The 11736-nt window shown below is 32.1% G+C and overlaps 1 protein-coding gene across 4 annotated transcripts in view; it reads right to left on the minus strand.

Moving 5' to 3' along the window:
- Positions 1 to 1547: 1547 nt before the first annotated feature.
- The window catches only part of PLOD2 (procollagen-lysine,2-oxoglutarate 5-dioxygenase 2), an 85067-nt gene continuing 74878 nt past the window's right edge, over positions 1548 to 11736 (minus strand). Inside the window, exons 13-20 of one of the 4 annotated variants that reach the window (XM_063096046.1) lie at positions 10740 to 10881; positions 9489 to 9551; positions 8368 to 8481; positions 5754 to 5819; positions 4585 to 4689; positions 3265 to 3411; positions 3029 to 3154; positions 1548 to 2863 (exon numbers count right to left, since the gene is read on the minus strand). In XM_063096046.1, the coding sequence (XP_062952116.1) occupies positions 2708 to 2863; positions 3029 to 3154; positions 3265 to 3411; positions 4585 to 4689; positions 5754 to 5819; positions 8368 to 8481; positions 9489 to 9551; positions 10740 to 10881 (919 nt within the window). In that variant the 3' untranslated portion in view covers positions 1548 to 2707. The remainder of the gene's footprint in view (positions 2864 to 3028; positions 3155 to 3264; positions 3412 to 4584; positions 4690 to 5753; positions 5820 to 8367; positions 8482 to 9488; positions 9552 to 10739; positions 10882 to 11736) is intronic. The other 3 variants (XM_063096047.1, XM_063096048.1, XM_063096050.1) reach the window with 3 other exon arrangements.

Below are 11736 nucleotides of genomic sequence, written 5' to 3' on the forward strand. Positions count from 1 at the left end.
CTCTCCTTTCGTTTTTTTTCCCTTTAAATTAAATAATTAATACATAAATATATTTCCATAGTAAAAGACTTCAATAACACAGAGATATGAAATGTAAAAGGCATAAATCCCATTTACTCTTCCATGATTTCACACTATTCAGAGTATCCTAAGTCCATCTCCCAGGAAATTTTCTGTAAATTTACACACACATATATATAGTTTTTTTTTTTTTAACATAAACGGTATCATATTCTAAATATCGTGATTTTATTTTCTCAGGTTCATCTCTCTTAGACATACCTGATTGTTGATTTTGTACATATATAAACATAAATCTGTATTTATCTTATTCTTTTGAAATGCTTTGTAATATTCCATAAAATAAATTAATCATACAATAGAACTGGTTCCCAAAACAGTCCTCTGCTAAGTGTGTTTCAAGCTGCAGTTTTCTCCATCCATCCAATCCTACTGTTTCCCATCTTTCAAATTTTCTGATCTACTTATGGCAACTTTTCTCTCATTTTCCCTCACTAGGAATCATTCTTTTAAAATGTACATTTTATATTACTTCATGGAATCTAGGATAAGTAGAAAGATAGAAAAATGTACTCAGTCAATTGCTTTGATCCAATTTCTGAAAACACAGCATGAGATTAAAACAGTCCCAATAGGTGACCACCCGTGTATACCACAGCTGAAAAGAACTAGCATCTGGTAGATGTCTTTCTTTTGAATTGCACCACAGGGACATTACGCTGGCTTGCACTGGTAGAACTCTGCCTGCTTTTATAACCAAAGTCTGTTCTGACTGGCTAGCATCTACACCATATCAATTGTTACATATTTTAAATACCATTCCTGAAGTACAAGCGTACTTCAAAAAGTTCACGGAAAAATAAAATTGAAAGATAATACAAATCCTTCCATAAACCTTTTGAAGTACCCTCCTATAGCAATATAGTTCATAATTTCTTATTAACATGTGTCCTCATCCTAGTTAATGGATAGTAGGACTTTATTTTGGGTATTAAGTGCCACCAAACAAGAGAACAGAGATAGAATCCAACTCCCTTGTTTCCTAAGTCCATCTGCCAGTGACTACAATGTCTTGTCTATCACTATATCCTCAATGCCTGGAACAGTACCTGGCCCCTAATAAAGACTCAAAAACCACCACTGAAAAAATAAACACATATGGAATAAATGTGTGGCCTCTATTTTCTCACTTTAAAACGAGTTAGATCAGATCCCTAGTCACTCAAGATTGAAGATTTTATAATTCAATTTATAAATTCAATAAATAGAGTTTTGATACATTATTAAATCTACCAAGCAAAATGAAAACAATCATAGCCTTTATATCCAGATATTCTTTCAGACTGTTCAGGCATACATTCGCTTCTAATGATAAATCATCAATAATGAAGAGAATGACAAAAACTTGTTTTAAACTACTTTATTTTTCATAATTTTCTAACACATGGTGTTAGAAAAATGAATTTTCGCACCAAGATTAAGAACTTCTTTTCAAGTTTAATCTTTAAATTAAAAATTGTAGCTATAATAAGAATATTTAAACATTACTCAGAGAAATGGTGAAAAATCAAGTCAACAACTTTGGGGATTTTTAAAAAGCAGGATAGAGGGAATTAACAAAGACACTAGGAAGAATAACATGGAGATTACGACAAGAATAGAAAAAATAACTCCCCCAAGTAAGAATAAGGAGAGAGACAAAGGGCACAGGGAAGAAGGTAGGCTCAACTACTTTCTTGTCCTGATACAAAATTCAAGTACTTAAAAGATTTTTAAAGATCATAAGATGCACTACTAATCTCAATGATTTTTATCTTTTTCCTCACTATTTTCTAAAATTAAAAAAAAATGAAATAAAGCAAAACCTGTTTTGACTTAAGGACACCTGCTAATCTTAAACTGATACCTGATATAGCAGTAGATACGGAAAGGCCTGTGAGCTTTCCTCAATCTAATACCAACTTGATATAATCCACTGTGGGAGACTCATCTGAAGGCACATAGGGTTTAATTTCTATTACAAACATAAAATAACCTGTCTCATAATCTAAACCAAATTGCTTTCAACTGGATATGCTCCTCAGTTGTGTTTTCTACTAAGTTTCTTGAGGAAAAACATTGTGTAGTATTTTCTTCGTGTTCCCTTAGTAACTACTATAAAAAGGCCCTTCATGGGTGGTCAAAAAAGTACTTACACAATTACATACAAACTCAGATAGAATCAGATTTCCAAGGTCTCAAAACCTGATGATTTTCATTTACATCCATTTTTTCTACATTTCCAGTACATACTGATAAATAAAATTCTTCCTGGGCTTTTCTTAAATAAGAAAATATTATTAGTCTTATTTGTCCCTTGTACATTTGTACCTGAATATTTTATCAACTTGAAAGACAAATTCAGAAAATTGTCATTATTCTCAAAGACAATAAAGCATAGAAATAAATATTTTATTTTACTTTTTTCCTTTTTCTTCTTCAACCTGTTTTTTAAGGCTCAGAGCAGACATTAAGAAACATCAAACGATTTTTTATAAAAAGTTTTTCAAATGTTTGGCCCAAAGTGAAGTTGTTCTGTTGAAGTTATTTAAATATTCCTCTCATCTTCTCAAGTACAACTTCAAAGATGCGATCATGCCAATCATCCATTCCACAAGAAAATTCAACTCAATGAAAAGTAAATAACTTAGGGATCTATAAACGACACTGCAATGTATCTCGTTCCATTTTTAACAGGAAGTCCTTCATGCAAATGTGTGAGTCTCCCAGGGTGCATGAAGCTCCAGCCTTTTCGTGGTGATTCAATAGAGCAATTGTACCTTAGAAATTTGCATCCACCTCCCTAAAAAAGTTAAAACAAATAAATGTTTCAGTTTATTATTTTTAATCAGTGGCAAAATTCAAATCATGTCATCTAAGCAGAATCTAAAAAAGAAACTAAGACAAAGGCCCTTTCATAAATTATGCATTTCTTTTGAAAAACTAGAACAATAAGACACATAATTACCTGAAAATCTTCTCCCACATTATTAAGTGCAATGTTGATAGTAAATGTGGAAGCATCGTGATGAGGGCGAAGAGAACGCTGTCTATCAGGGGAGTATTTCACTACAAAATTCAGTAGCGCGAACCCCTAAAAAAGCAAAGTAAACAAGTGGATTTGTTTGTCAATAAAAACATAAAAAAGCACATTTGTGTAAAATTTGGTAAGGAGTATACAGGAAGGGGTGGGGGGATAACTACCTTTGTATAATAGCCTGCAAAGACCTTCAGTGTAACTGGTGCAATAAATTCCCGGATAAAATGAAGCCATACATTCTCCAGATCAATTTGCTTCATGTGAATATCATCAGTTGGGACATTTTCATAACCACCAGATATGCGGCTATCCTAGAAACAGCATTAATGACATAATACCGTGTAGTCCATGTGCAGTTCACATTTATATTACCTTGGTATTTTTTTCAACCATAGATCATATTGGGCAATAAAAATAACAGTTGTTCAATTATGATGTACCATCTACTTTATTTGTAAAACTATCAAAATAACTTAGATAACAAGGCTTTGCAAATGTATGAATGATGAAGCAAACTACTGCAGAGTTGTAGACTCCTTTCCTATTTATTAAATGTGAATGTGAGATTTAGCTATAAAGTAAGTAAAAACAGACTTCCTAAGATCTCACATTTCCTCCCAAAAGTGTTCCTTTATTTTTACACAGACCCTTCAAGCAGTCTGAGCTGCTTGGTTAGCACAGATTACACTTACCTGGTATCTGGGTTACCAGCCACTGAAGACAACCTTTCCCTGCTGTGTTCCTCACTTCTATTTCATGACACCCAAAGTCTTTCAGTGACTGTTTTCATTATCCCACAACCTACTGACTTCAAGTCCTTCCTTATACCTTGAACTTCCCCTCTCCCTGATCAGCTAACTACATGTGGGACATGATTGAGCAGAGGCAGTAATATTTCAAAGTATTCTACTAAAATTCCTTGGTATCTTTAAGGAAATGGCATCTGTGGGTTCTCAGAGGAAAAGAAACACATCGAACCATCAAAAGTAAACACAAAACTGAATTATACCAAAGGTGCTCAAAAAGATTCCTCCTTCCCATGTTTACACAAACAAAAATAATTTTGACAGCCAGCCAGATAAAGCATCTTACTGAGTATTTTCACTACAGCTCACTGTGGAAGATGCAGGGAATAAAAAGTGACTTTGAAGAAGAGAAATATCACTTAATAAAGACATGTATCACCTAACCACCTCCAGCATCAGGACACTGACTCTTAGGGACCATCTGGTATAAAAACGTGCATTAAAAAAGAGCAGGGCCCCGACAGAATAAATAGCTTCTTAAGTGTTAAACAATTAGCTAGTGGCAGATTAGATTGAGAATTTTCCTGTTAGTCTTGGCTAGCCAGTTCATTTACGTCTGGGACTCAGACATGTATGACCAAAAGGACATGTCCTCTCTGAACTCTCGGCATATCTACTTCCTATTCACTGCCCCCAACACAAACACATTTTAGTTCTTTGTGTGAAATTACAACTTACATGATGTTTTCCCCCAGACCACTGGCCATAATGTTCCATTTCTTCTACCAATTCATCACAGGCTTTTTCAGAAAATATGGGGAACCAAAAGACATCTGGACAAGGCTATAAAACATGACATCACCATTAGAAGGCATAATAACATCTGTGGCTTAATAAGCCTAAAACAGCTCTTCCAGTATGTATAAAAATCAAAAATACTAGATGACTAGAAACATTGTGTCAACATTTAACTGGCAGTATTTTTTTCTTTCTAATGGTACATAAAATGATGGTGCATCTCAGAACTGATGACATCTTAGGTTCTCAAAAATAAATATTAGCAATAGTTTTGAACACTAAACTGAAATAGAGTTCATTTTTAAAAAAATCTCTCTGATGGAGGCCAACAGAGGTGGGAAAAGGGGAGGGGGGTTTAGTGAGAAATTGGTAAAGGGCCACAAAAAATGATTACAATGTGTAAGGCTGAATATACTAATTATCCTGATTTGGGCATCACATCTCGCACAAAGGTATGGATATTCAATGCTGTACCCCGCAGATATGTACAATTATGTTTCAATAAGTAAATAAACAAACAACATGCTCCTGTGTGGCTATACCACAGGATGTATCACCCAATCTCTAACTCAGTGTCATCTGGTTTCTTGCAGGGCACCCCATTTAGATTGTGGGGTTGTCCAGGACAGGGCTCCCTCATATTCATCTGTCTCCAGAGTCTTCCACAGTGTCTAAAACACAGCAGGGTTCAAAAATGCTGAATAAATGACTAATAAATCACTGAAAAAAAATAAAAACCTCTCTGAGAAAAGACTTTCTTTCAAAGAGCTCAATTTTTTTCAAAGATAAACTTTCATTAAAAAGGTCTACATCAGAGATCTGTCAATGTTTCCTTATTTTTAGTGGTTTCAGAAAACTATAAAACTTGGGAGCGTGCTTTTTTAAAAAGGCACAATCTTAAAATTATTAATATCCAAGTTCTACATTTTTACAGCTATATGATCCATAAGACTGTACAGTTAGTAATCAAGCCACATGAATTTTATCTAAAGGATAGTTTCTCCACTTTCACAATATCTTCTGCTAAAGTAGTTATTGCATTAATAATATTCCCTTCTGGAAAATACAGCAAAGATGCTCTATACATCTTAATAATTACTAGTACAAACCTGCTCAACTATATTTTCAGTGAAAATCTTTGAATAATCACGGTTTATGTACTTTTCCTTCCAGTCCTATAAAAAAAAAAAATTGTACGTATTAAAGCAAATACCTTTTTTATAAGTACTTTCCTGGAAAATACAAAGTATTAAATTTTAGAAATTATTCAAATAATTTATAAATGATTGTGTGTAGTGGACAAAATAAGAATTTTCAGAAACTACAGTATATGTTTTAATCTTTGCCTGATCTGTGCATGTGCACATCATTCTATAAAACACAAAATTTTTATTTATGAAGTTTTATATCTCAGAATTTTAAAATGAGTAATCTTAACAGTGATTATATTTGCATGCCATATTTATGCATATACATAGGGATAGGTAAATACATGTGTTAGATGTATTTACACATCTAAGACAAGGAACAAAATCATATCAACAAACATTAGTAAAAATTAGTAAATTAGTTAACTAGAGACTTACTTCCACAGTGCACTACATTAAAATAGTTTTTGATTTTTTATATGAAATTTTTAATTTGAAATTTTGAATTTTTATTTGAAGTTTCTGCCTTCACTTAAATTTTTAATACCTATCAAAGAATGATCATGAGGTTACATAACATTTCACTTTTTTTAGTTACTAAAATTAAGGCTTAGGGTCCTATACTGAAACATGTTTCCTCTTCATTCTGATTAATGAATCTGATTCTTCTCTTTGACCATTCCCTGGCACATAAAACACACACAAAGATATCTCTGTTAAGGAATCCTTTCCCTGGATCGAGTGCTTTATTTGAATATGGGTATTTATTGAAATATGAATATATTAAAATATGGAATGATTTAAGTATCCAAAAAGATCTCTTCTTAAACGTATTTAGACTATTTAACCAAATTCTTAAGTTTCTCTTTATGAAGTACCAATATAGGGAAGCCAGCAGGAAAGAACTGAGGCATGGACTCAAAAAAAATCCCAATCAAAATATGTTTCAAAAAACATGTCTGAAATATATTTGAGATTACATTTCAGAGGGACTGATAATTTATACCAGGATAATTTTTACGTCATTCTGTTTTGCATATTTGTTTATATGTCGCTCGGATATTGCTGATGTAGAGGAACAAAAGCTATCTTTGAATTCTTTAATAAATTTAATTTATACATAGAATATAATTTTAAGGATCAGACTTGTCATTACTCCCTCTAACATTTATTAGTTTTCTAATTCCAAACAAAGGGGGAAAATTAGAAGTAAAGATTCTTAAGATTTAAGAATCTTTCTTTATCTATAGTATTTTTTTACAGTGCTTCATTGTTGATTTTTTTTTAAGTTAAAGAAAAAGTCCCTAAGTTTTTACATTAGGGTATTAATACTAATTTTTCATTTTACACCACCTTTCAAGTTATTGAGCAAACCATGACTTTACTAATTTCTTAGAAATTCTGATAATGGAACAATCACTAAATATTTTGTTATAGAATATACCTTATGAGGCACATTGATCAGGCTAATTTAGCAAAGAATCAAGAAAGCCATGAAAGAAAAGCAATTCCTACTCAATTCTGATATTTTCATTGCATACTCTCCAAATACTTGGATTCTTACAAAAATGTCTACAATTCAGAGAATAATTTAGGACCTCTTACTAGGAAGCAAATATTCCCAAGTAATCAAATAATTCTGTCCCTCAAAATACGAAGAGATTCAGTCCAAAGCAAAATATATAATTCCACCCTCACCATAAAAACAAAAAAACAAAAACCTTTTTTTCAATTCTACTCCTGTGAAAGATGAAGATTTGCAGCTACAACGGAACAAAAGTACTTTTAAAATAACAAAATGTCAAAAAAAATTCTATTCAACAGAGTGCTTAGAGACTATTAAATTTACTATTCCGATATCTCAACTATTCTTATAAATTAAAGATTATTCTCATCTGAGTCTTTGCAGTTTAAAATTTTTACTATAGGCACGGGGAAAATCATAAATAGCAGCGTTACAGAGATGATTATTCAAGAGAGTATTTTCACTTGAATAATGTGCCAACTTGACTAAAGAAAAGAAGTTCCCATAAAACAAAAAAGGAGCTAATTACTGTATAGTTCAAATCTTTAAAAAAAAAAAAAATAGACTTTCAAAAGGAATAGTTTCCTCAACAACACTTTCTTCATATGCTGAATCAGCTTATTCTGCAATTTTCTCTGGCTATGTTTGGTTTACATTCACAAAATTGTCAAAATAATCAACAAAATGATAAACTAAGATGTATTTTCCCAGTCTAACTTCCTGATTTTTCTTCCTGAAAATAAAAATATGTGAGCTATTTGTAAACATTTTTCTAAAATTGTGAATAAAAATCAGACAGTGCTTCTGAAAACATAAAAAAGATTAGAAGAAATCAAAGAAACTAATAATTTCCTTCCCCAAACCTAATATATGTCTTAATATAAAATGTTCTTGGTCAAGTTTAGATCTACTCTAAAGATTATGAAATACAATTATGTCATTATTTAAAAAGCCTCCTACCACATTTTTACATTATTACCCAACTGATTTACATCTAGTTAGAGTTATAGAAAAGTAAGTAATAAGTGAAGTTGAATATGAAATACATACCACAGGATTTTCAAAAATCTGCCAGAGGTCATTGTTATAATGGGAAGTATTGTAATTAGCAGTTGATAAAAGCCTTCCAAATTCATGTCTATTAGAAATGTACATAAACACACCCTAGGTGCCAAAAAATAATAGTATTAATCTTAAAGTACAAAAAAAATTTAACCATGGAAAAATATATAGGAGATATTAATTTTAATTTTTATATTTCATTCATGAACATGCATTTTGTCATATAAAATGTGCACAATTTAAAATAAAAGAAATAAAATTTTGATTATGAATTCAGATACCACACAAAACTAATAGATAGCACTGACACTCAATTGAAAAAGAGAAGAAGAATGTACTGGTTTTGTCCCTTTCTTATTGATCCTAGATGTAGACTTCGAGAAAAAAAAAAATTCTGTTTAAAAGCAGAAATATTTGAGACACCAAAGTGTAATGACTTGAACCTCTTTTGGCTTCTTTCCCTTTCAAAGAATACAATATCACATTTTTATAAAAGAACTCAAAATGTAAGTATTATTTCATCAGGCTATTTTATTTTTTTTGTTATTGTTGCTTTAATGTTTAAAGTCTGCACACACAAATTCATCATGCATTACAAAGACAGCTAAAGAAAACCAGTCTCATATCCTTGCCTCACCAAATAAATATGGCAAACACCACTGAGGTAAGGTTGTTTCTTTTTGCACCTGTTTTAATGGTAAAAAGGTTAGTGATTAACAAATCAATGAAGAGTACCCAAACCTCATTTTAATCAAGATGTATGTACTTTATACCTATATCTACTCCTACCTCTTCTCCTCCTTAAAAAACACAACAAAAAACCTAGAAAGAAAGAGTGAAAGGGACTCGGGTTCAACTTTCTTACCTGTTAACCATAAAATATGAATCAGTTCAAAGAACAAAAAGTTGACTATCGCACAGCCCCCCCATTACACAAAACACACATGCACATATACGATTACTAACTGATGTATACCAACATTTTACCAAGCTAAATGCAAAGAAGGCTCTTAAAGAAACTTTACCGATAGTCAATATACCATATTTAATATTAATAAACAAAAAAATAAAAATAAATGAATAAATAAGTAAATAAATAAAAAGAACACCTTTGGGGGGCTGAGCATTTGGAATGTTTCCGGAGTAGGGGAGTCTTTTTCCCTTTGTAAAGTCTAAAATGAAGAGAAGCATTGGGTAAGTCGACCTGCACACTCACCCTCTCAGGTATTTTTTGGTAAATAAAAAAAGCAGCTCGTCATCAAAAGCTAACATTATGACATGTCCTTCACAGACAACATGCAGAACAAGCAAAGCTTACAGCGCACACAAAGAAACATCTCCAGCCCTTTCAGCCCTTTCTCTTTTTTTTTTTTTTTTTTTTTTTGGTCAAACATAAATCCAAGCTCATTCTTTAGCAGAACTTTCATTAGACACATAATTAAGACGCAGGAAAAAATGAGTGAGAGAGGCCATTCCAGGATGTGCTGCTGAGTCAGATTAGCCGAACATGAGTGCAAAATACAACCACAGGTACTGAGGTACTCGATGATAACGCACATGAGTGTGTAGGAGAAACCAACATATTCAAACAACACATGCCTTGTTAAACTAAGAAAAATATACTTGCCAACTTTTCTGATTTTTTCAAAAATCACAATTGCTTATCTAATTTGGAAATAAAATAACCCGATAATTCCTAAAACAGAAAATCACACAAATGTGTTTTAAAACATATTTATGCATTTTGAAAAACAATCTCTTTTCTACTCATTTAAGTTTTACAACAAAGGTATATTTGAAGAACACCAATATATCATTAGTTTTTGAAATAGATTAATATACTACATATCTCCACCCTTCTCCCACTTTAACAGTAAGGAACCTGCTCTTTAAAAATGAGAAGTTAATAATGATATAAAGTACACCAGTTAGAGAAAATGTGGACATGGATTTCAGAACATAACTGTGTTCTTAAACGGTTATGATCATTTCACTCAGGCTCTATCTAATGAATTTTAATTAATTTGAGTTTTCACCATAGAATTTCAAATGGAAGTAAACATGTATTCTTAAAAGAGCAAAGCTATTTATAACAAGTTCATCTTTTTCAATGAAATCCTACTGTGTTGCTTATGAGTCAGCCTGAATACTACACCTAACATTTTTCAAACAGTTTCTACTGGTAAATGTTCACAGATTATTCCCCAAAATTGCTCCCAACTTTTTAACACAGAACCAAAAAAATTGGCTAGTATTTGCAAATTAGAAAGGAAAAGGGCATCAAAACACAATGACACACCAACTGGTAAAGCAAGCCATCTTATGAGAACATTCAAGCAAGTCATAATTGTTTATCTTACCATTTCCCTAGCATTTCGGCAAAGAGCCATATCAGGATCCAATTTATCTCGAACAAAATAGTTCCTTTCATTCATCTCTGATCGGAGTGTCTTTCCTTTGATTAAGTACACGTTAGCCATGTATGGGACATTCCATAGTCCTCTGAAAGTAAAAAGAAGACATTTTAAAATACCACAAATACAACATGTTTTATTTTTATGTTTTTAAAATAAATGCTTTGTATTTAAACTTTATATACAAATATATATTCAATCAACACACAACCACATTTAATGACATTTGGCAAATATATGAGATTACTTGGTATATACTATATTTTATGAAATTTAAGAGACAAATCTCTCTCTAGACAAACTTCAATTTAGAGCCGGTATCTGTTTGACATTTTTGGCTGTCATCTCTCAGTTGTTGCAGTTAGAGCATAATATTCTGTTGTACATAATGTGTTTCTATTTAATATTAAAGAGTTTGATAGCAAAAATACAACCACTGGTGCAATAGAGCTGGCTCATACTGGCTCCCCAGAGCTGACTTTTAGTGCCAAGTTCACATTCAGTGATTTCTCAATTGAAACTTGAAATCAGCCATGGTAAAAGTATTTACTACACAGAAATTGGCAAACATTATCAGTGTATCCCCCACCCCCAAGAGCCAGCTGTTATATACTTACCAGCACACCACTGAATATAGCCTAAAATTTTCCTAAATTATATTCTCTTGAAATTCATTAAGCCATCTTATGAAAAAGGGAGATATGAAAAAATGCATAAGTATTAGGAGACTCTTTTTTCCTTTCTTCTTTTCCACACCTACCTCCTCACTCTGAACATTGTTCATTTCCTAAGAACAGCATAAGAAGAGTTTTGCCTGAAGGGCTGTGCTTGTTGCTTTTAGAGAACTGCAAAGCAAGATCTTGACCGAGGAAATACAGTAAGATATTAAAAGGAATATGATATCATTTTGCCTCACTAAAATAGCCCCAAAGAAAACTGCCTT

This window comes from Cynocephalus volans, chromosome 1 (genome assembly GCF_027409185.1).
Source record: "Cynocephalus volans isolate mCynVol1 chromosome 1, mCynVol1.pri, whole genome shotgun sequence".
In the NCBI taxonomy this organism is placed as follows: Eukaryota; Metazoa; Chordata; class Mammalia; order Dermoptera; family Cynocephalidae; genus Cynocephalus; species Cynocephalus volans.